At 37.7% G+C, this 25,268-nt stretch overlaps 1 protein-coding gene and 1 long non-coding RNA gene across 3 annotated transcripts in view; both read left to right on the top strand.

Annotated features, from left to right (window-relative positions):
* LOC133518824 (neuroligin-4, Y-linked-like) overlaps positions 1-15,283 on the top strand; it is a 75,346-nt gene extending 60,063 nt beyond the window's left edge. For both annotated transcript variants that reach the window (XM_061852559.1, XM_061852567.1), the window contains exons 8-11: positions 4,655-4,849; positions 7,824-7,975; positions 10,841-10,959; positions 14,126-15,283. In XM_061852559.1, the coding sequence (XP_061708543.1) occupies positions 4,655-4,849; positions 7,824-7,975; positions 10,841-10,959; positions 14,126-15,123 (1,464 nt within the window). In that variant the 3' untranslated portion in view covers positions 15,124-15,283. The remainder of the gene's footprint in view (positions 1-4,654; positions 4,850-7,823; positions 7,976-10,840; positions 10,960-14,125) is intronic.
* An 8,422-nt stretch (positions 15,284-23,705) lies between these two features.
* Positions 23,706-24,723, top strand: LOC133518815 (uncharacterized). The gene is made up of 2 exons (XR_009799537.1): positions 23,706-23,977; positions 24,441-24,723. It is a non-coding gene; the product is annotated as an uncharacterized LOC133518815 (long non-coding RNA).
* The last annotated feature ends 545 nt before the right edge of the window (positions 24,724-25,268 follow it).

Raw genomic sequence — 25,268 nt, 5'->3', positions numbered from 1 at the left:
AATCAATGTATTTACATAGTACATCGGTCAAATCATACAATAAAAAAACAATGCGTGATGTAAAACTACAAAAACTTTGTACTTTTTTTCAGTTTTTGCAGCTTTATTATAAAACTATGAGTTTTTGACAAAACTTGCTGTGTTATATTGAAAGTACATTAAATTTCAAACAATTTAAGCCCACTTACAGCGCCGCATGTCAGATAGTTCATGAGATATGATGCCTTAAAAAGGTTTTTTTTCCTTCTTTGTAATGAATTTTTTGGTTTTGCCTATATTTTAAGACTAACATCGGAACAACCGCTCAAGCTATGAGATATATTGCAATAAATAAAGTTGTAGCTTTAATTTCCTCATTTAAGTGCAAGAAAGGGTCAGTAAGTCCTATAGTTCTCTTGTTATCGTAAAAAAATGAAACTGACGAACTGACTGATGAAGGAAACAAATGTTAGTAAATATTTTTTATTGTGGACCAACAAGAAACAGAATATGACACAGTTAAAAGCTAGGTAACAACAGGCTATCTTATCGCTAAGAAGCGATCTCTTCCAGACAACTTTTGGGTAGCAGGAAGCAAAGAACTTATAACATTGAACGGGTCGTGCCGATATATTATATACGTATTAAAAAAAATAGAGATGAAAACAATTATATACTTTAATATAGTATATACCTATATAGTACTATAATAAATATATATAAACATACATACATAAATTAAACAGTCTTAAATAAAGGCAAGTTAAGGCAGCGAAAGGTAATATGTATTCAAAAGATTTTTGAAAATGGGAATAAGTTAAAGAATGTGATCAATCAAGATGTTCTCCGCACACCGGACATAAGAAAGATTGTTGAAACGCCCTTTAAGATATAGAGGGGTAGTGGGGTTGAAAAAAATATTATAAAGTAGTACAAGAGTATGAGAGTTATGGCGATGGCGAATAGGGAGCTACTTGAGCTGGGTATGAAATTCAGAGACGTGGTCAGATTTCCAATGCCATTCGCAACTCGTAACGATTTAAAACACTCCCTTCGGTCGTGTTTTAATTCATCGCCACTTGTTTCGAATTTCCTATTTTTCGCACTTGTATCGTAATGTACTATTATTGACTTATGTTTGATTTAGATATTTTCAATATTATAATAAATTCCTTATAACAGATTTGTATTTTCCTTTTATCTTTCACGGGATGGAGCTATAACAAACTACCTAGTTATTTGTTATACTTTAGGTATAATCCGATTCTCACAAGATGTTATTCGCAGTGAACTATGGAAAAAATCAGTCCAATTAGAGATACGTGAAAATAATTAGATGCCTGGCAAGAGATCTAGAATACGTTTTATTGATTTCAAAGATCAAAATTTCAACTTGTCAAAAAAACCCGACCCGGACCCGGGTACGTCCTTAAACTACGTCCAAAAGAGAAGTATGGGCATTGTGAATGTCATCTCGCTTTGTGTGGTAGGGCACAACCAGTGGTTTTCATTCCAGATCTAGAGCAAAGCCCAACTGGAGAAGTACCTCCACCTTACAGAAAACAGCAGCCAAATAACACTAGACCCTACTCATAGTGTTGTGTTCCTACCGGTGAGTAAGGTTGCCAGAGCTCAAAGGGCAGGGGGGGGGGGGGCGTTTAGGGTCGGCAACACGCATGCAACTTCTCTGGAGATATTTTTTCTGTCACTCTTTCAATGAATTTATTTAACAAATACACATATTATCTGAAAATGTGGATCATTAGAATCCACCCTCTACTGTCATATACACCGTGTTTTTTTTTTATTTCCGTTAATTTCAAGGGTTCCCTGAGCTTAAATTAAGTAGATTTCTCAAAGACTCGATATTTCGGAGATACTAAATATATTTAATTTTTTTCTTATAAGGCCCTTACGAGCGTGTACACTTGGCTTAGGGCCTCTTTACATATTGATTAGTGTTTAGTTTGAGTTCATACATTTTCTACAAAAGGTAAGTAATCTCGGACAATTGATGATCGAAATGACATTGATATGTCACAGTTTTGAATTGTTTGATTAAGTTCAACGTAATGCCCGTGTTACAACAACGCTATATGCAAAATCTAATTAGTTTTTACAAAATTAAAAATAAGTGAATTATGAAATAAAAAGTTTTTTTTGAAAATTAACTATGCCATTTAGTTTCCTTAAGCATACTTACCGATACCTAGAAGTTAACGGGATTCAATAAAAACACGGTATATCCCCGTATGGCTAAGACTTTTTATTAAAACTTGATGCAGTTGCCCAGAAATTTTTCCTCCTCTTGAATTTAGACAACGCACGCAGAGGTCACTATTTCCAAAAAAAAAACTTTCGTTGGAACTGAAAGTGGGGATGAGCCTTTATTGTCAATCAGTATTTTCAAATATTTTTGACCCGATTCGTGTAACCATGTAAATTTTGCTGGCTGTACCTGAAGTACCTGAAGTGACTACGCTCTGCCATACAGATTAATAATAAAATTTATCTAGCCATAAAAATACTTATTATAGCGGAATATGTCAACACAACAATGAATATTTACTTATGTTCAGTTAGTCTTTCATTTCATGACAACAAGAATATTTGACTGGTACTTCAAACTATTATGGAATAACCTATCCCTGTCCACGTCATATTCTAATCAAAATATGAACCGCGAACTCTCAGCTGCCAGTACGTACAGCAAGAAGCTTATTAGCGGATTTTAGTCGCTGATTGGTAGTTATTGACATTATATGCAAATGCATATAAAATGAAATATCTTTACTTAATCGTGTACATTAGTGTAATGGAAATTATTATAACTATTAGTTTGTTTATCAGTTTTGATTACAAGCTCTTTAAACGTATCGTCTTATTTAATTGTCGGTGTAATTTGTGTTTGTGTGCTAATTGTCCTGATCATTTGTACGGTAATGTTCTCAAATGCGGATTCAATGTTTTATTTGCGTTCACTGCTTGCTAGACGGAGACCCTGACCGACTCTCTGGAACACTCAGGTCCGTGGGATTGTTACTCCCCCTACAACTCGCCACAAGCTGCCCTGCCCTTATTATTATTATTATTGTATCTCCTTGGATTTCACGGGCCTATAAATCCCGGTCTTTTGATAGGCTTGCGTGGGGATATAGATCCAACACGTAGAGGCCTCTTGGAGAGCTTTAATGTCATGTAGAACGTCTGCTGGAACCCGTTCACGGGCGCAACAATAGACACCTATGAACCGGTCTCAACAGGCATTGGGACTATTGTAGTAAAGTGAACAGTATAACGGTCTATGGATTGAAGTTTGGGAGGACAATGAGACTGGGTTATTGCAAAGACGTCCGGACACCTGCCATAACAATGTTTTCACTAGTTATCGAGGCAGGCGGTGACTCGCCGCCCACTAGATGGGCCCCTGAAAATGCCGTCGTGAAGAATATATATTATTATTATTATGTCTGTCTTTTACAAATTCTCGGGACCATGGGGTCCCGGACATTTGGAATGCGTGCTTGGGGCCGAAGCCACCACGTAGAGGACCTTTGTAATAAGACAATTTACTCTAAATGTAACGTGACACCAACTGACGATTATCCCTGTTCACACTATAGTAGTGCACCCAAGGACAAGCCCCGGTTAGTGTAGGACTATTGTAAAAAAAGGGTATACCAAAATAAACCGGGCTATTGGGTTGAGTTGCAAGTGGACTGGTAACCGGGACTATGGAGAATACTATGGCACCTGCCCTGATCATATGTTTTAAAAAACACGACAAAATGGGCAGGTGGTGACTTGCCAACTCACAATATGGGTCCCCGAAAACGGCCGCTCGCACGGAGCGACAAGGGGACAACATTGCGTGAGCGGCTCAGGGTGTGGAGAGGTGTACGCTGCTTTCTAGCCAGTGGCTGTAAGCAGCCACTGTGCCAACTCGCGTCTTATGCAAATTTCACTTCCACCCTGCGATCATATAGCTCTGACATCCCACTCTGGACGGCCGGTAAAGGCAAGCCAGGGGTGAGAGTCCTGCGGCCCCTGCTCAGTGTTCACTCCAGCCGGCCAATCAAGGCAAGCCGGAGAGAGGGGTCTGACCGACTGTCGGGGCTATGGGACCCAAGGGACGTCACTCAGCTCGCCACAAGCTGCCCTGGGGGCTTATTATTATTATTATTATTAAATCTAATATCATGAGCAGTTGTGCCGATATTTGTCTTAAAATATAGGCAAAACGAAAAATGTCATTAAAAATGTAATATCTCAAGAACTGTTTGACATACGGCGCTATAAGTGGACTTAAATTGTTTCAAATTTAATGTACATTCAAAATTACACAGCAAGTCTTAACAAAAGCCCATAATTTTATAAAAGAACTGAAAAAAGTCCGAAATTTTTGCGGTTTGTCGCAAGTTACGCAAGGAGCCCAAACTTTTTTTTTTTGCTTGCCATGTTTTAGTTTCACATTCCTCCAAAGACTTCAATTAACATACAAAAAATACCGCTTTACATCACGCATTGTTTTTTTAGGGATTTTTTTGTAAGATTTGACCGATGTATAGAGTTATAATATATACATATTTAGACAAGCAAGGCTGACCACAGGTGTATGAATAGCCTAGAATAGAACAATATGAATAGTAAGAATAACAACGGTTTTTCGTTTTAGAACTTGATCAATACAAGAGATGCGACTGTGGCAGCGTTCTCAGATGCTCAATATGTAGCACCATTAGTCCAAAGCGGAGATTTGCTCAGCGGAGGACCTAAACCAGCACCAAGTGACGAGGACGGGCCGCGTCGACCAACTAAAACATTTTTTTACGTGTTCGACTATCAGACTAAAGACGGTTTTTATCCACCGGTACGTGTAGAGTAAGTTTTTGTGCATATGAAAATTTAGTGTCTTGGCTACATTAATTATCAAAATGAGCATTTTGGGTCACAACAAATCATGGTCAATTAAAAAAAAACCAGCCATATAAGAAGTTTTCGTACATGCAGTTAAATTATTTATATCTTACAGGTATTGAATTTGTTAAAACTTGCTTTTGTATTGCTGACTTAAAATTAATAACTCTCTTGCTAGTTTCGCTGCAGTCAATGAGGGTGCTCAATTAGAGTGAATGTTAACACAATAGATAATATATTTTTAATTGTGTTAACTCACAATAATATACAGACTATAATAATAAACAGACTAATATACAATTAAAAGTTTGTAGGCAGTAATGTGTGATTACTGAAATTGAAAAAAACCTAATGTGTGAAAACTGAAAACCGCCTATAACCATCAAAATAGCAACAACTGTCCGTTTAGGGTTCCGTACTTCAAAAAGAAAAAAACACTTATAGGATCACTTTGTTGTCCGTCCGTCCGTCCATCCGTACGTCCGTCCGCCTCTCTGTCTATTAAGACCCTTTATCTCGAGAACGCGTGGAGGTATCGAGTTGAAATTAATCTACAGTGCTTTGAAACTGTAAAAATCTCAAACTTCTAAATTAACGTAAAAAATACGGCCGCAAAAACGTACATTTTTCAACAATCTCAAGAGAATCAAAATTTATAGGGTACTTTCCGTTGACCTAGAACTATGAAATTTGGAAAATAATATCGTCTTACACTACAAGTACAGGAAAAATATGAAAACAATATAATATATATGTACGGGGCCATCGGTGGGCGACTCCGACTCGCACTTGTCCGATATTTTTTTCGAAAGAGCACGATTTTCCAAAAAAAACAGTCGCATTAAGGTTTTTTTTCTTGCATACTACATTCATTAATATATATGTACGAGACCATCGGTGGGCGACTCCGACTCGCACTTGTCCGATATTTTTTTCGAAAGAACACGATTTTCCAAAAAAAAAACAGTCTCCTTAAATATTAAAAAAAAATCTTGCATACTACATTCATTGCGAACATACTCGTACGCAAATAATACATTTATTATAGAAACAATATTCAAATCACCATTTAACCCACTTATTTGGCAATTTTGATGGCGGGTTAAGTTAAATATTTGTTTTCCCTCACATTGCCCAAGTCCATTTCGTATGTCTTATAAGTCGTAGAAACAATGATCACTTGAAGACAAAGGGTCATCCTACTGTTCCCTTCAAACATTTTATGTAAAAAATAGGTGGACATGTTACCTACTTTTTTAGGGTTCCGTACCCAAAGGGTCAATGGGAACCCTATTACTGAGACTCCGCTGTCCGTCCGTCCGTCCGTCCAACCGTCCGTCTGTCACCAGGCTGTATCTCATGAATCGTGATAGTTAGCCAGCTGAAATTTCTACAGATTATGTATTTCTGTTGCCGCTATAACAACAAATACTAAAAACAGAATAAAATAAATATTTCTTTCCAATCTCGAGGTTCTCATCCAATCACCGAAGTTAAGCACAGTCGGGCGGGGTTAGTACTTGGATGGGTAATCGTTTTTATAGATAATGTTACGGAACCCTTCCTGTGCGAGTCATACTCGCACTTCACAGTCTTTTTATTAAATTCGCATAGAGCATTTTCAAAGCTGTTAGATTTATCACTTTTAAGTAAACACAATAATTTTAAAACCAAATATCGTTTTAGGTCTAAAACATCCAAAAAAAGAATGACGAGACAAATATAATACTATTATATAATTATAAAGCTACTTTGGTGTACAATATTATCTTCTATTACTTATGCAGTTGGGTAGAAGGTAGTACACCCGAAAGAGTCAACCCTACGAGTAAGCCGTTTTGGTCGTGAGCAATGTTGTCATTAATATGTCTGTAAATTACATACTGAACAACTTGGATCTTATTTTGATACGACCTTGAATACCGCTCACTTGCTTGAAATACAAGCCAATCACCAAGAGGATCGTCAAGGTCGTATCAAAATCAGTTCAAAACCGTAACTTGTTGAATCTGAGTCGTGCTCCGGGTTATTCGTACATTGCCCACCGCCACAATTTTTGTGTCTTTAGGCCTTTTCAGTTTAAACTTGAAAATTAGTGCACTCTACGCTTTATGTTTTATAACTGAAAACTTCTTATAAGTACTCGGATCCATTATTCACCAAGATTTTACCCGCAATAATTGACCCTACATTTGATAACTCGCTGAACATTCCCGACTTAAGCTAAACTCATTTGTGTGTTATAATATAATGATGTCACTCATAGTACAGTTAACATATCTCTTATACATTTGGATACATAAACGAATCTTAAAAATGTATTTTGTGCAAAGATACCACGGAAGGCAAAGTTATCTGGTTTGACGGAACTTCATTATTGTCGAAAATTTGACATAAAAATAGAAGTTCCATAAACATGTTTGGCAAATAATTGGTACGTAGGTACTATATATTTTCCAAGACCTGTTAACAGAGACAACGTCCCTTCAGATAGTCCCACGGAAAAAAATCCGCGGAACATTGCGACCAATCAATGTCAGCGACTTTAGAAATAAATCGACCCGGAAACTTTATATTATGGTGGTGGCTCGTATTCAAAATACGCCGAAGGAATTCATAATGCATCGTCAACTAAACTGTTTGGATGCTGAGTAGAAAATAAAACTTTCCAAAAATATATTATTTTTTCATAAACAGAAACATTATATAATATATTTTAGTTTTTAATCAAATTTAGAAATCGAGAATCCGCCGCGGGATACATCTACTTAATCGGAATAAATAAATAGAGCTTATTATTAAAAAGGCTAATTAGATTTATTTTAGTGCTTTTTACGTATATAGGTACTTAAATAAGTAGGTTTTTGGGTATTGTACTAGCTACTGTAAGATCACCTTGTTTAACTTGACTTTTCTTATCTTTAAAGAAAATGGGCGCCGTCCACGGTGAAGAACTGCCATATATTTTCGGGGCTCCAGTCGTGGATGGGTTTGGTCATTTCCCACAGAATTACACAAAGTCTGAGGTTGCTCTGTCCGAATCCATGATGCTTTTTGTATCTAACTTTGTGAGAACTGGGTAAGTGATTACTTAGTAAATTTTAAATTAACTAAATTTGCTTTATACCTACCGCAGCTTCTAAAATTAACGTTAAACAGGTATAAACTATACCTGTTTAACGTCAATTTTAGATTTTAGTTTACACGAAGTTTAGTTTCCTTCCAACAATATAACATTATCACGTAATATAATATGGATTCGTATACCAGCAATGGGTAGCATCTTATTACGATATTTATAAGAATACACTAAAAGAATAATGAAGATGTTTTACTTTATATGAAAAATACCAAAAGATATACATATCATGTTGATTTCGTTTCAAAGATTCCATGTGAATAAGCAACCCTTCTATGATGGAAAGCCACAGTTAATGTTTGTTTTTGAAATAGCGAGAGTGATGTCGATGGTATAAATAAATAAACTCGGGTGCAAAGAAATCGGACCACCCCAGCATTCCTAACATTTCTTGAATTTGTGTTAAAACGGTAAGTGCTACTGTGAGATATTATATACCTAATGAAAGGTTGGCTTTTCCTCTATAAATTGATGTACTTTTCACACGTTTGTTGCCAATATTTTCAGACTTTGAGGGCTAAGAACGTTGCCGCCCTAAAAATGTGTAATTAAGAAAAAATGAAATAAATTTTCAGCATTTTAATACAGTGTATTGCCTCCTCTAGCCTTTCGACATGCAGTCATACGGTTATTCATCGATCTTATTAATTTTTCTACAGTGTCTTGAGAGATACCCGCCCATTCTTCTTCGATCGCAGTTTTTAGCTCCAACAAGGTTTCAGGGGCGGGATTTCTGGCCCAGATTCTTCTTTTCAGCTCGTCACAAATGTGTTCGATCGGGTTTAGGTCAGGACTACGGGCTGGCCACTCCATGACTCTGATTCCGACCTCCTCCAGGTACTCCTTAGTGATCCGGGCTGTATGCGGCCGAGCGTCATCTTGCATGAGGATGAACTCATCGCCGATATAACCCGCAAATGGGACCACATGATCAGCCAGGATTTCCTCCACATACCGACGTGAAGTCAAACCGCCTGAATTCGGCCTGGTGCCTGGCCCTGTGATGAACACATTGTCCGTCTTTGCTTCCAGAGAAATACCAGCCCAGACCATGATTGACCCCCCACCATAAGCAACACGTTCCTCGATGCAGCATTGAGAAAACCGCTCCCCTGGCCTTCGGTAGACTCGTGCCCGTCCGTCATTGCCAAACAAAGTTATCCTGCACTCGGAAAAAAGTACGGGACTCCATTGCTGAAGGGTCCATTCTTCATGTCCACGAGCGAAGATGCGTCGTTGTCCACGGTGTATTGGGGTGAGTTTTGGGCCATTTGCGGCTCTGTGGGCTGTCAATTCTTTCTCCTTCAGTCTTCTTCTAACTGTTCATCGGCTGATAGACACATTCCTGGTCTCTAGCCTCCTGGAAGACCTGGAAGCAATTGTTTTGTTTTTCAATTTGGAACCCTTACTTACATAATAAAAGTTCAAAATAGATTTTGGAATATGTACAAAAAAATTTACTCAGGGTCTTAGGAGGCTAGGAGCTTCTGCTGAAGCTGAACAGCATTCAGTCGGCGATTTCTTAGCGAGGTAACAACAATGAAACGGTCATCTCACTCAGTAGTACTGCGAGTTCTGCCAGTTTCGGGTCTTCTGGAGAGCGTTTGATCGTTGCGAAACCTTTGGAAGACACGTTGAACCGATGACTTCGATAGGTTCAGTTGTCGAGCCACTGCACGTTGACTAAACCCTTCCTGCAATAGGGCAACTGCTTGGCCGGCTTTAGTCGGGGTGGTATCCATTTTTCTTCAGTTTTTCCAGGTTGAGGCGATGAGAGTAGTGTTCAGGAAGACGTATCAATCATAAACAATGATAATTACTGGTTTTATACCTAATGACAAGTGGTCAATTAGTGCATACGCTAATGAGGCACTTGGAGGGTGTTCGGTATTAAAACCTTAAGGCTATTTAGTTATTCGTTCTCTAGTTTTAAAACAATGACATGAAAAAATAGTGTCACATTTTGATTTTGATTTGTACTAAAAGCACGTATTTTATATAATTAAAGAACCAGTGAGAAATATGTGTTTGATTCAATAGAATTATATATACATATACATAATCCACTTCAGAGGGGATGGCTTTCCAGGCCCATATTTTGCAGATTATCCATCCCCACCACTGAATATTGATGTCATTTGATAGGGCAGAAAATTATCTACGTGGTATTTTAATGATCGTGATCGAGCTTACAGTTTTTACACAAATTGAAAAAATGTTTAAAATGCTGGGGTGGTCCGATTTCTTTGCACGCGAGTGTATATTGTAGAGATACATTTTTTGATAAATTATTTTATTTAGAATAAACAAAATCATTATTTTTATGAAATAAACGAAGTATATTAATTAAAGCCTATATTAACTACTCTTATGGCGGTTATTTACAAACACATTATAAACCTGAATTAGCTAAAATCGTTTGTCTTTATCTGTCATTTTTACTTATGGATTTGTAAGAAAGGGATAAAACATATTTTAACTAATTCAGGCTTGTGTAGTTTTATGAATCCTGTTAGAATTTATGTATTTTTTAGGTTTACGTGGAATAATTAGTCACTGAAAACATTACTTTCGTTAAAGGAGTTAGAGAAATAAAGTCAACAGAGATGATGTTAATTCAAATGAATGGCATATAAAAACTTTACATTTTTCAAGTACATTCTGAAACGGTTAACTTTAAATGGAAAATTTAAAGTGCCCCGTACAATTACTAGGGTATATAATATCGAATTAAGCTGACCCAAGTTGGTACAATAAACACATTGATAAAATTGTATTCATCTCATAAGTGTTTGTTTGTTATAGAAATCCAAATGACAACACCAGACAGGAGGTTTTGTTGCCAACGTCGAGGGAGCGTAATAAATTTCGAGGCATAAATTGGGAAGAGTACGACTCCACGCACCAAAAGTACTTAGAAATAGGTCAGTAATATGTGTAGTGATATATACGGCCGATATAGGGAGCGGATATGTACCAAGTCTCTTGATGAGTATTTCTTTTCAAATAACTTTGAAAAGAGAAGACTCGCCGAATTGTTTGTAATTTCGTTTGTGTCTCTAAAACTTTGCTAGAGTTTTGTAATACGCCGTGTTTTACATGGAATTTGCAATCATAGAAAAATATTTTTCATGTTTATAGTATATTCATTAGTTCCGAGTTTTTGTGATTGAGTAGTTATAGTTTAATATTCGGTAGTAATTTATAATTTTTTTGACGTTATAAACATTTGCATTGGTGATTGTACGGAAATAATGTTGTTGGATATCATTACATTACCTAGCCTTTATATCATTTGTCAGTGACATATGTCGAGGGACAATTGTCACATGACAGGTGACAAGTGACAATTTCGTAATTTTTTTTTGTATAAAAGTGATTATTAACATGACAGACGTTTTGTTACAATGGTCCATCTTTCATTTATTGACAATGATTTGGTGAAACAAAAGTAACTTTTACAAGTCGACATATATGTCAATATGCCGGTAACTTTTGACATGATATCGAAGCGGTGGCAGGGTGCATTTTTAAAAAACCCTTTAGCAATGTTGCAGTTCATTGAAAATAAAGGTTGGGAAAACATCGTAGGTACCCTAAATTCGCCCTTAGTACCTAACTTCTCCTTAATTTCACTTGTATTATGGACCTGATCCTTAAGGCCGATTTCGAACATGGCGACCACTTTGACTTCTAATTAGCTCGGCGCTTGTGCGCTCGAACATGGCTGACGTGGCCGATATTCAAGGTGAACCCCCGTGCACATTGAGGGCACGTGAGGACACCACCCACATAGTGGTAGTGAATGGAAGCAGGCTGGCATGTTTTCAGATCCTCGCGTTTAGCGTCGAGGTGAACTATACGGTGCTCTTCGAAATCGCGCACTTTGTCCTACACCAACCTGCGCCACTCATGACGCTATAACGTGATAAAGATACGCTTCGCCACTCTCTTCTCCACCATATGCAATACGTGACCGCACTACCGAAGCTGTCGTAGCATTAGGTAAGCCTCCATTCCACCGACCTTGGCTAATCGCAGAACTTCGGTATTCCACACTCGATCAGAGCCATCTGATGTTCCATAATCTTACGCAAACAAATGAGGTGGAACCGGTAAAAGGTACAAATATGATGACGGTACACGCACTACGTCTCGGAAGAGCATAAAAGGTTCAGAAGCATCACCTCCATCTTTTTGACACTCATTTTGAGGCCGAACTTGCAGCAGGCTTAGTGTAAAACAGACATCAGCTGTTGCAGGCCAACTGCAAGAAAGCACAGGTCGTCAGCATACATGATCTCTGTAATCAATGCATGTGAAATTTTTGTTTGCGCCCTAAATCTGGCCAAGTTAAAAACTACCATCGGTTCGGAAGCGTATGCAGACACCTTCGCATACTGTTTGTAAGACTTCTGTAACTACAACTGCAAACTATAAAGCGAACAGTTTAGGGGCTAGGATACACCCTTGTTCGACCCCACAGGTAACGGGGATGAAATCTGACTGCTCACCGTCTACGGCGACGCAGCCCTGCATGTCGTCACGCAGGAGTCTCAGAAGTCTGACAAACTTCTCTGTGCATCCCAGTTTCTTGACCACCAACCAAAGAGCTTCCCGAGGCACACTGTCAAACGTTTTCTCCAGGTCATCAAAACAAACTGACGGCCTTGTTTCCTGCTTTTTTTCTTGTAGTTGACGCACGCTGATGATAGCTAGCAGGTGCTTCGGACAGTTCGGAAGCCGAATTGAGTTTCAGGCAGGATTTTTTCTGACAAATTCGTTAGGTGATTTAGCAGTGTTCAGGCGAAGATCTTTCCAGAAGCTATCAAAATCCGAACGGTCGCCTTGAGAGCCTGTATGCGAGACACTTATAACTATCCGGGACTCGCTCTTAATGCTCCCAAATAAATGGATTCAACTCCTCACCGCCGTATTTTAACAGCTCTCCCGGTATAAGGTCTATGCCAACTGCACGCTTGTTTTCCTGCTGTCTGATGGCTGTGGCTACATAGTCACGCGTCAGGGGCTCGTCCAGCTCGATGGGTACGGGGAGTTGGGGCATTAAACTGATGAGTGTTAGATCAGCTGACCGATCTACGTCAAGCAACGAGTCGTTACCAACGAGTTGAAATTAAAAATATGTCTACTTGTAAAAATTACTCTTGGTTCACAAAGTTATTGTCATTAAATTTAAGATGGGCAATCGTACCAAAATGCCAGTCATATTTATAAGCACTTCTATACAAAAACAAGTAACGAAACTGCCATCTGTCACCTGTCGCTTGACAATTGTCACTCTACATATGTCAATGACAAATGGCGGCGTAGTGAAACAGGGGTCTGCCATTTATTAACAACTGTCGCACTTGTCAACGTGGTGGGTGAAATAGAGACCTGGTTAAATAGATATAAAATTAGCAATATATCATGATAAAGTAAAAAATAAAAAATTCCAGAACCACGAGCGTAACCAGTGGCTGAAAAATTGGAATCTTGAGCATTGCGAGATTTTCAAGGCACAAGAGTTTAATATTGCGACCGAGTGAAACACATTTTTTTCACCTCATCAACTCGAGGAAAATACCTTAAAACATAACAAATCGAATCCAAAGGAATGCTATTCAATATTTATAATTAAAAGTCGTCAGTTGAAGTTATTTTACCAACTTGAGGATATATCTCAATATTTGCATTAAATTACTTTGCCACTTCTGTGAATAAATTTAAACTTTGCAATCTATTTTTGAAAAATAAAGAGGGCCTTTCCGAGCTAGTGTGGTGGAAAATAATTTTGTATCTTCCAAAATGAATTCAATCTTTATATGCACAACGTTTTTTTTAAATAACTTATGACAAACAAATTTTGAGCATGCTGTAAGAAAGTATGATTTTAATTTTTGGTTGTCGTTTTTGCGTTGCTTTAATTAAGTTGTTTCCATATAAGCATTGGATGGATATTCTAAGCAATGGAATAAAAATATATATATTATAATAGAGAAGTCAATGTCCAGTCAAAATGCATGTAGTACATAGTAAATCCTATTATTCGTATTTTCGGTAGGTCCTAAGTCTTGTTTTATTGTTTAGGTATGAAGCCGCGTCTGAAGAATCACTTTAGGGCCCATCAACTTTCTGTGTGGCTAAGGCTAGTCCCCGAGTTGCACAGAGCGGGAATGGAGGATATCGCTACTCGACATAACCTGTTTAAAAATCACAATGAGCAAGAACTATATGAAGGCATCGTCAGGCCTGACCCTTTAGCGAGAAATACCAACGACAACGATCAATTGAAACGAGTTAATGGATCGGTTTACGCTGATGCAGCTTTGACTACTGTCGATACTATTTTGGCGACATGCGTTACACTGTTACCGAATAGTAAGGACGTGCATATATTAAATGCGACAGAAAACACTTTAGCTAATTTGGAGGCAGCAGGGTACGCCGCCTATTCAACGGCATTAAGCGTTACCATAGCTATAGGTTGCTCACTATTGATTCTAAATGTTTTGATATTCGCCGGAGTATACTATCAGCGGGATAAATCTAGGTCGCGGGGAAAACAACAACGCTTCAATGAGAAACACTTTGAGACGATCTCTGGAAAACATTCACATTACCACATGGATCCGACGCATACTCCCAGCTTAGTTGTAGACGTGGAAAGACACAATCGAAAGAAACATCAAATGGGTAGTGATTCTCACTTGGCTAACCTGAACTTTAAAGGTCAGCTGAACGTACCGAAATCGCCACCGAGTCCGTCACTTAGTATAGAAAATGTGATGATACCCAGCAAAATAGGAAGTAGAAACAGTAGTTTTAGATTGCCCAACGTGAGTTATACTCATATGGGTGGATACGGCACGATGCCAAAGAATCTGAACCAGTTTAATAACTCGCCGCCCTTACAAGAGTTGAGACAGCAGAAATCCCTGCCTCCAAATGGTTCGGCGTCGCAGGGCTCCCCCTTAGGGCGGGAGGACGCAGCGAGAGGGGGGCCTCATGCCACTCTCCGGCGCGGAAAGAGCCCCCACCAAGCCTCGAGTCTGCCACAAGCAGCTATTGACGAAATGAGAGTGTGACAGTTAATTATATTTGACTCTACTTAAAAACTCTGCATATTTCAACATGTGACTTGAATATATTTAAAAATAAAACTGTACATATTGGCTGCATTTCGTTTGTTAACTTGAACTCGTATTTATGAATTACTTGAGTATTATAAAATTATGTGTAATTAAATTGTGTTTCATTATTATCTGTTTTTTATCCGTATATTCAAGACCGGTAAATGAGTTTTGTTACCAACCTAACTAAATTAATGCCCTTGATGCACAAATACGTCGAATTTTATTAAGATTATTTATCACTTTTATCATTAGATTTGTACCATATTCTTTGTAATTTTGCTTCTAAGATAGCAGCTGACGTTTAAAATAAAATAAAATAATAATAATAATCGTGTAAGTTCAAAATAAATAGTGGCCGTAAAATAATATTATTAGAAGAGTTATGCCACGTGGTCGTTCTGTAGTATACCCCGTAATGTTAAATTTCTGGGCTTACCTAAATGTTCCATTTGAGGTGACATTGTACACAATGGAATCAAAAAGTCCATTTTGCTGCGAACGTCTTGCGGTCGACGATAAACAAGGCCATAAAAGGGTCTTTGTTTGGTTCCCGGGCGGATATGGCAGCCGCATACGTAATTGGAATTGAAGAAAGACCAGTCGTGTATTAATCACATTTTTGCTATTTTGATATTACGTAGTAATAGTTTAACAATGAGGAGCACTTTATTTGAATCTTAACATTTTATTTATTACACTAATCGTGTTATCTCTCAGATGACGAAGCGATATCTGGCTAAGCACGATTTACATTAGGTACATACGATCAGCTATAACGCAAATTAATTTATCGGTATCTTGGTTGTTATTTATAAATTTCTTTCACAGACACGACTGTACAACCATCTGAATACTATATTGATTTAAGGCAGAGTACCACATTTCGCATATATTTTGCTGGTATATCAGCTATCCTCGAACAAGTTCAGTGTTACCGGCGTCAAAACGTGGGAATAATAAAGGAAAACAAAGTAAATTCGGGATAAACCCGCCAAAAATTAGGTGTTCAAAAATAAAATTGTTAAATATTTCATTTTTCATTCGTTAATCTCACAAAATAGAAATAACACTATTAATATTTAAGCGACCAGACAAACTTCGATAACTTTCAGTATGTTTTCAAATTTGTAGATCCAAATCTTGGATGAAAATGTGATCATATTCCTTTTTATGATTGGTCAGGTATTTGACATAATTACGAGTAAGACCGTTGATAACATAATAATTACTGTCCTGCTAAAAGATATTTCATGTAAAGTGTTGCCACGATTAACGAAGCCGCGGGCACAAGCTGGTCTTAAATAAATACGCTTATATAAGACCAGCTTCTGCCCGCGACTTCGTCCTTGGGATGATGATGGTTGATAAAATCTATCGTATTGTCCTTCTTCTGTACTACATCAAAATTTTATCTAAATCGGGTCAGCGGTTTAAGCGTGAAGTGGCACAGGCAGATAGTTACTTTCGCATTTATAATATTAGTAGGGATAATATATGTCAATACGGCATCATCTTATTTAGGATCAAATAGCCAAACAGCTAAAATGTACAAGTACGTAACACTAAGTGCGATATACATTAATACCCGTATATATATTTCCTTAACTAATGGAGTTCCCAGGAAGTTTCATATTACTGGAATCTCCATACTTAGATATTAAGATAAGATGTATTTCTTTAACTAAAGGAAATCCCAGGAAGTTTCATAATGGAATCTCCATACTTAGATATAAAGATTGTTTACTTTAAATATAGAGATAATTTAACATCGTTTTGAAAAGTTAACTTCTAGTTAGTATATTTTTTTAAGTCTCAATAATTGATTTCTTAGTTAAAAGCGCACAAAAAAATCTATACACAACGATTGCTTTAATATTGAATTGTATATTTTGCCTATTATAGATACTACTTTTAAATCTTGACTATTATGTTAAAAGTCCATTATTTCTACAATAAACGTCATAACAAAAAAAAACGGTTTTCGCTTGTATTTCTAATAGAGGAAAAATTAATTCAAATATGAACAAATTTGGTAATCACTTTTTTTCCTGTCCACTTGAATGCCCCTAATATAGTTTGTCTATGTTTGAGTAAAAATTAATAACAACATTGATGGTAAAAGTTAAAAATAAAACAATTGTATGCCAATTTTATTTTCCTAAACGATATTGCCTAAAAATAGTCAATAAGAAGGCGTTCGCTTCTCCTAAAGGTTGGGAGTATTCAGCAATTTTATGGTTTCATTTCTCCGGGTCCTTCATCAAAAAACTATTTGCCAAATGGAAAGTGCCAATTTGACTTTGAGGGCGGGTCTCTAACAAAATGTAAAGGTGAAGTAGGTGTGATCTTTTTATTTTATTTTATTTTATTTTATTTTATTGGTATTCAGGACAACAACAGCCGTAGATATACAATTTACATAGGTATTTTTACATAGTATTAGGCCAATAACAGTTATCCGTTGGGTGCAAAATAATATACAAATATAATTAGTTAAACAAAGTAATAATCAAAGTGAAACTGTGCAAGCCCACAGTAACAGTAACAGTAGGTGATAATCAACATGAAAATTGAAGTTAGAGGTAGGTACACATGCTTGCATAAAGTTGATAGGTGTGCATTAACGTTAATAGTTGATTTAATTTATTTATATTGCTCTTGTAAATAATTTAAGTGATCACGCTTTTACCCAAAGATCACTATTTAGCGCTCCTGTAAAGTAACTGTTTTACTTACTACATGGGACCATCCCTTGCATAAGATACCAAAATTTGTATTATGCCAAGACGCCAATGATGAGTACTCCTACAGTATAATATAGTATAACTTTTTACCACACTTATCTCGTGCACTAGATAATGTAAATAAGGGTACCTATGTAAACATTTATTTTATTCGTCTTTACGACTAAGTTACCTTCCAATATATAGGTATTTACAAAAGCCCTTATTGATACTTACTTAACCTAGCGATCAAAATTATGTTCCGTTGACGCTCAACTTAGTACGCATTAAGTAAATTATAAACTTATGTTTGCGTTACAATATTTCATGAGTGGTGATATGGTCTGGAACAGTCCTGAAATTTATATATATATAAATTATATATATATATATATAAATTAAAGGCCCCTTATTCAAACCCACATCATTTGACATTTGGGGATCTCGATGAATCGCAGCCATCTTGGAAAATGTGTACCATCCTGGAGAAATTCACGATGTCTATTTTATTGAAACCCGCTGAATAGTTACGGCGATAGGAGAAAAAATATTTTTTAATATTCGGCGTCCTGTCAAGGCGGCTGTATTGATTTTTCGTTAATAAAACAAGTGTGAACAGCTTGTGAAGGGCAAAAGGAATCTACCGAAACGTCACTTGAAAAAGTCCGTCCAGTATCCTAAACTACATGGTGTACTAAATCATCAGTACTTAAACCCTACTTTCTGATTAAGTCCTAGTCGAGTAAAAAGTTGATATTGGTGTAGAGCATGTACAAATGTATGGTTAAAAGTGGATTTCATATTGCTACAAGTTTCATATAAAGATAATATCCCCTGAAAGGGTATAAGCACTAAATATGGGTTCAGCAAGTATTTTTTAGACCAAGATGTATTTCTTCCGCAAAAATATCTAAGGCTATTTTGTGTAGGATTTATTGTGTAGGTTATACTTTTGTGCGATGGCAGAAGGGGAAGTGCCTCCTGTGGCAGAGTTAGCAGTAGTCAGAAAGCAGGGAAAATATTCTCCCCTTGAGGTAAACCATTATTTCTTTCCTCTTGCGTTTGACACATCAGGGTGCAGGGGGTATGATGCTATAGCGCTCAAGAGAGAGATGGGGCACAGATCCACGGTTAGTTTCACTAGACTTAAATCGACTGGGATTTGGGCCGTGATTAACTTTTGTATTGTTTTCGAGCTCCCGATATTTCGACGCAGTTACATGCATCTTGTTCACGGGTAACTGAAGATAGCGGATGAATGTCTAAGTTGTGTAGATCGCGCTCGGTCTACCCTCATTCATACGCGTCGGCTGCGTTCGCTTTCAACGTGACCACTGGTCGCGTTCACACTTGTTAGTGTATCCAAGCACACTACACTCACAGTATCAAGGCTGGCGTTCACTAGGCTCACCGATGCGAATCGAATCGAATCGCAATAATTCGCCTCCTATATTTTCTATGCAACTGCGTCCATTAACGAATAGCCGCGGCGCGCCGATTCGAATCTACCGCGCGCATTGCTCGTCAGGCGAATTTCTGCGGCTACGCGTTTCACTTTCGACTCGACTCGGCGCGCTTTTTTTAGTGGACGCGGGGTAGCGGATGAGTGATGACGGGTGGTTTCGTTTTCGATTTAAGGTACTTTCGGATCTAGGTTCAAAATGAACGAAGAATTGTTGTCGCCGCGAGATGGCAGCACTTGGTGACGCCGGCTGACGTCACATCCGAGCGAGCAGAGTGGGGCCGACGGGTTCTCACGCCACCGAGTTGCGGTCGAAGGGAGAAGACCGGCGCGCCTCACTTTTGTACTTGACTTCGAGCGAGAATGTTGTCTTGATAATTATTGACATGAATTGTACTTTTGTTGGTTCGAGTTAATTATATTGATTATATATTTCGATCCTTGCCTTTCATTTAATATCAGAAGTGTTCGAACCGCGCCATGGCGCCAAAAAGAAAAAGTAAAGAAATAAGTCGTAAAAGTAGAAGTAAAACTAAACATTCTCATAAAAAGCGTAAGAATAAAGACAGTTCGCCCTCGGAGTCAGGCACGTCTCGAAGTTCGTCATCCTCATCAAGCAGCAGCAGCTCGGGATACAGCAGGCGACAGCGGCGGAAAAACAAGCGAAGTCGTAAGCGCTCTGAGACCGTGAGTCAGAATGCATTATTATCTTCAGTGATTCCTGAATTTGATCCTTTGATTGACGATATATCTATGTGGCTCAATGTTGTGGATGCTAACGCTCGGGCTTTCGGATGGTCAGATAAAATAATTAAATATCAGGAGTTACAAAAGTTACGAAATACTGCGAAAACTTGGTATGATTCGTTACAAAAAAATCGTACGTGTTGGACTTCTTGGGATTGGAAAGATTGGCGCAATGAAATGTTAGACACATTCCAAATAAATCGAAATATGTATACTTTGTTATCGGATTTAATGAGTGCTAAGCCCACCGAAGGGCAGTCGCTGTATGAGTTCTACTTCCAACAAAAAAGTAAGATTGATCGGCTGCGGCTATCATTTAAAGAGAAAGATGTGATTTCGATTATAGTCGGGACTATTGGGGACAAAAATATTTGCACAGCGGCCGAAGCTGGTAATTTCCAATATTGTGATGAATTAGCCTCATTTTTACATGGCAAAACATATTCGACGGTAGAAACGAAATTGTTAAATAAAAATAATGCAATCAATGCGCCGTCTAAACAGCAAATTTCTCGTCTAACAACGGTGGGTCTGTTTTTAGGAAAACGGACCAAACCAATAATCAGGGCTTGTTTAGTAACGAGCATTCGCAAACAAAAATTACTTGTTTTTCTTGTGGTGAAATGGGGCACAAAAAGATTGATTGTAATCAAAAAGACTCCTTGAAATGTAACTTTTGTCAGAAATCGGGACATTTAGAGGCGGCATGTAGATCTAAACCGAAAACAAAGACCGAAAAGTCTGCTGAAGTGAAGTTCATTAGTACATCTAACGCTAAAGAAAATTTTTATAAAGAAGTGTATTTAAATGATTGTAAACATCAAGCTTTTATTGATATGGGCAGCGCATGCTCATTAATGGAATCGGATTTGGTTGCTAAGTTGAATTTAGTTCCGCGGCAGTTAGACGCACCGGTTAGGCTCACCGGGTATAAAAAAGAGATATGCAGTGAGGTGACGCAAGCGGTGTCTGTGATGCTCAAATTGGATAAGGTGCAGTTAGAGGTGGATTTTTATGTTATAAACGAGCTATCTGGATGTGACACACTAATAGGTAGAAATTTTACCGAAAATGAAAACATCATGTATACCCGGGTAGGTAATACATTGATGTTCCAACCAATAACAAAAGAACAAATTTGTTTGATTGAAACATCAATGTTCAATGCCGATAATGCAGAGCATATTGAAATTCTGAATGATCTATTTACAAAATATCCGAAGTGTGTAGCAAATGACTTATCCAATTTGGGGAAAACATCATGCGTTGAGCTGGATATTGAAGTTACCACGAATAAGCCAGTGTGTCAGCGACCATATCGTATGTCGGAATCGGAAAAGAAAGTTACGCGGGAAATAATTGACGATTTATTGAAAAATAATATTATACGTGAGAGTAATTCACCGTACGCGAGTCCGGTTTTATTAGTCGATAAACCCAATGGTCAGAAACGATTGTGTGTCGACTATAGACAACTAAACAAGATAACTGTAAAGGAAAAATACCCGATGCCGATTGTAGAAGATTTGATAGATAGAATGCGCGGTTGTAAATATTTCACGTCATTAGATTTAAAATCTGGGTATTATCAAATTAAAATTAGAGATGATTCTATTCCTAAATTTGCGTTCATTACATGTGATTCAAAATTTGAATTTTTGAGAATGCCGTTCGGGGTTTGTAATGGGCCTGCAGTTTTTCAGAGACTGATGGACACGGTATTGGGTAAACTTAGATTTGGACGTGTTATATGTTATATGGACGATTTATTAATAGCGACGGAGACACTGGAGGAAAACGTACAGTGCCTGGAGTCTGTTTTGAGTCTTTTACAGGATAATGGGTTAACAATTAATTTAGAAAAATGCAATTTTTTCAAAACAAAATTAGCTTTCTTGGTTATGATATTTCGGGCGATGGAGTCCGACCAGGCATGAAAAAACTGTCAGCTATCAAAGATTATCCAATACCAGAAAACGTGCATCAAGTTAGGCAATTTCTTGGTTTAGTGAATTTTTTTCGAAAATTTGTGAAAAACTGTGCAGTTTTATGTAGCCCTTTGACAAAACTTTTGAAAAAGGGTATCGCATGGGAATGGGGCGAAGAGCAAAGTAAAGCTGTAAACGCATTGAAACATGAACTATTAACAAACGCGCTGCTTACTATATTTGACCCCAAATTACCGATAATTTTATATACAGATGCGTCACGTGATGGAATCGCGTGTATCGTGGTACAGGTTACTAAAAATGGTGAAAAACCAATTTATTTCTATAGTCGACAGACAACCACGGAAGAAAAAAAATACCATTCGTTTGAACTCGAGTTTTTGGCTATTGTTGTGAGTTTAAAGAAGTTTAGGCATTATCTGTTAGGAAATCAATTTAAAATCGTGACTGATTGCAATGCGGTGAGGTATACTATTATGAAACAAGAGATAAATTCGCGTATAGGTAGGTGGGTGTTACAGACACAGGAATTTAATTTTGATATTGTGCATAGGCCGGGGACTCAAATGCAACACGTAGACGCGTTAAGCAGAAATCCAGTCGGTAACTCCGCGGCCCCTGTTAATGAAAGTGTGATGGTAATCAATGTTTTGGAGTCTGATTGGCTATTATCAGTACAATTGCAAGATCCTTGTATATGTTCAATTAAGGACATTTTAGCGTCAGGTGAGGCCGAGTCGCATAAGCAAATTTTTAACAATTATGAATTGCTAGGGAATAAAGTGTATCGTAGAACTGAGTATGGTAGAAGATGGCTAGTACCCAAACAATGTATATGGCAGGTAATAAAGGCTAACCACGATGATATAGGGCACTTTGCTGTAGATAAGACAATTGAACGCATAAAGAGCAAATATTGGTTCTCACATATGAAAAAAATTGTTACAAAGTATGTGAGTAATTGCGTAAACTGTATCTATAATAAAAATGTTCATGGAAAAAAGCTGGTAAATTGTATCCGATACCTAAATATGCTAGGCCTTTCCACACGTTACATATAGACCACTTGGGGCCCTTTGTGAAAACAACACAAAAAAATACGTACTTATTAGTTATTGTTGATTCGTTTACAAAGTTCGTATTTATAACCCCGGTACAAAACACAAAAAGTAAATGTGTAATAAATGAATTAAAAAAGATCTTTAAAGTATTCGGAAACCCCAAGAGAATTATATGTGATGCTGGAAGTGCGTTTACCTCTAAGATGTTTCGTGATTTTTGTATTGAGGGAAAGATTAGGCAACATATCATAGCTACAGCGATGCCGCGTTCGAATGGACAGGTCGAACGGTACAATCTTACAATTTTGGAAGCATTGCGCAGTAAGGGAGCAGATACCGATAACAATAAATGGGATACTCATGTTTCTGACATCCAACAAGGCATCAATTCCACTATTAACAAGTCTACAGCCGCTGTCCCAAGCGAAGTATTTTTTGGATATCGATTGCAAACTGATTTCGATAACCTTGTCGACGATATTGAGCAAGCAGTAGATGTAACGGCCTTAAGAATAAAAGTCGATGAGAATATAAAAAAAAGCTGCAGAGAAACAAAAACAATTATTTGACGCGAAAAGAAAAGAAGCCCGAGTATATGCTGTAGGAGAGCTAGTTGTTATCAAGATACCCAGTCAAAGTAATGACGGTCAGAGTACAAAATTACTTCCTATTTACAAGGGACCATTCCAAGTTGTAGAGGTACTAGGTCACGACCGGTATAAAGTGGCAGACATGCGAGGCGCTGAGAGGACCGCAAGGCGATACGAGGGCATCACGTGTGCCGAGAATATGAAGCCCTGGGTTCGTATCGCTGACGCACAGGTCGACGAGGGAGCCCCGGATGTGTAAACCGGATGTTGTCAGGTATGCATTGAATCAGTCATTAAAATAGTGAAGAAACAAAAAACAAGTTCTTGGAAATAATTTTATATCATGAAATATAGTTCACATCATTACTTGATTAACTTATTATATAAAAAAAAAAAGTTGTGTCTAATGCATAATGCTACGAATATGTGTATGTTGCAGTGAAGGTTAGCATGAGATTGGCCGCTGATGGAACAATAAAGCTAACAAAAACTGTAAATACAATATCGTTCATGATGCGTATATGATACATGGCACTTGTAATGTGTGCACTGGAGTTTATTGACCGATGAAGGAATAATAGACTCTTGAGTACGCATTAAAAAAGTGAGCGTGTAGGTGTCAAAGCTAGCCGATGATGGAATAGCCAGGACACGGTGACCTCACTCTTTGAAAGTGGGAAAACCTTGTTGCGAGTGTGATGATGATGATGAATCCTAATTTACTGTTTTCTTCGCAGCATATGCATCAGACTTGAACGCATTCGGGGACGTAATGCGTACGTAGGACGGCCGGATGTTGTCGCCGCGAGATGGCAGCACTTGGTGACGCCGGCTGACGTCACATCCGAGCGAGCAGAGTGGGGCCGACGGGTTCTCACGCCACCGAGTTGCGGTCGAAGGGAGAAGACCGGCGCGCCTCACTTTTGTACTTGACTTCGAGCGAGAATGTTGTCTTGATAATTATTGACATGAATTGTACTTTTGTTGGTTCGAGTTAATTATATTGATTATATATTTCGATCCTTGCCTTTCATTTAATAGAATTATTAATATCTCTTGTCCAAAAATATCGTGAACTGTACGACCATGAAGATAGTCGGTATCATGATGAGCAGCGTAGAATGAATGTATGGGAGGAAATAGCGGGAATAATGAACCAAACTCGTAAGTAACATAAAACAATTTATTATTTTAAAATTACAATTGTATACATACCTATTGCTTTGGTTTTTTTTTTTTTAGTATTTTCGGTAAATAAAATATTAGCCCAATTGACAACATTTCATATTTCTGACCCTATAATTTCATTGGTTCTCTACATTTTAATTGAAACGAGGAATACAACAGAAACAGTTTATTTTTTTGACTAGGCTTTGTATTTAATTTTTTTTATATGTACCTATTCTAAAACGGCGTAACTTCAGTTCTACGCTAGAAGCTAAGTCTCATCTCGATAGAAAAAAAAACTTAATTAATCTGACGTTGTCTGTCATTGTCAATTCGTAACGATTGGCGATAAATTAAAACACGACCGAAGGGAGTGTTTTAAATCGACACGAGTTGCG

This window comes from Cydia pomonella, chromosome 1 (genome assembly GCF_033807575.1).
Source record: "Cydia pomonella isolate Wapato2018A chromosome 1, ilCydPomo1, whole genome shotgun sequence".
NCBI classification, from domain to species: domain Eukaryota; kingdom Metazoa; phylum Arthropoda; class Insecta; order Lepidoptera; family Tortricidae; genus Cydia; species Cydia pomonella.
Note: the sequence above shows the minus strand (reverse complement) of the source record. Positions and strands in the feature narration are given on the sequence as shown.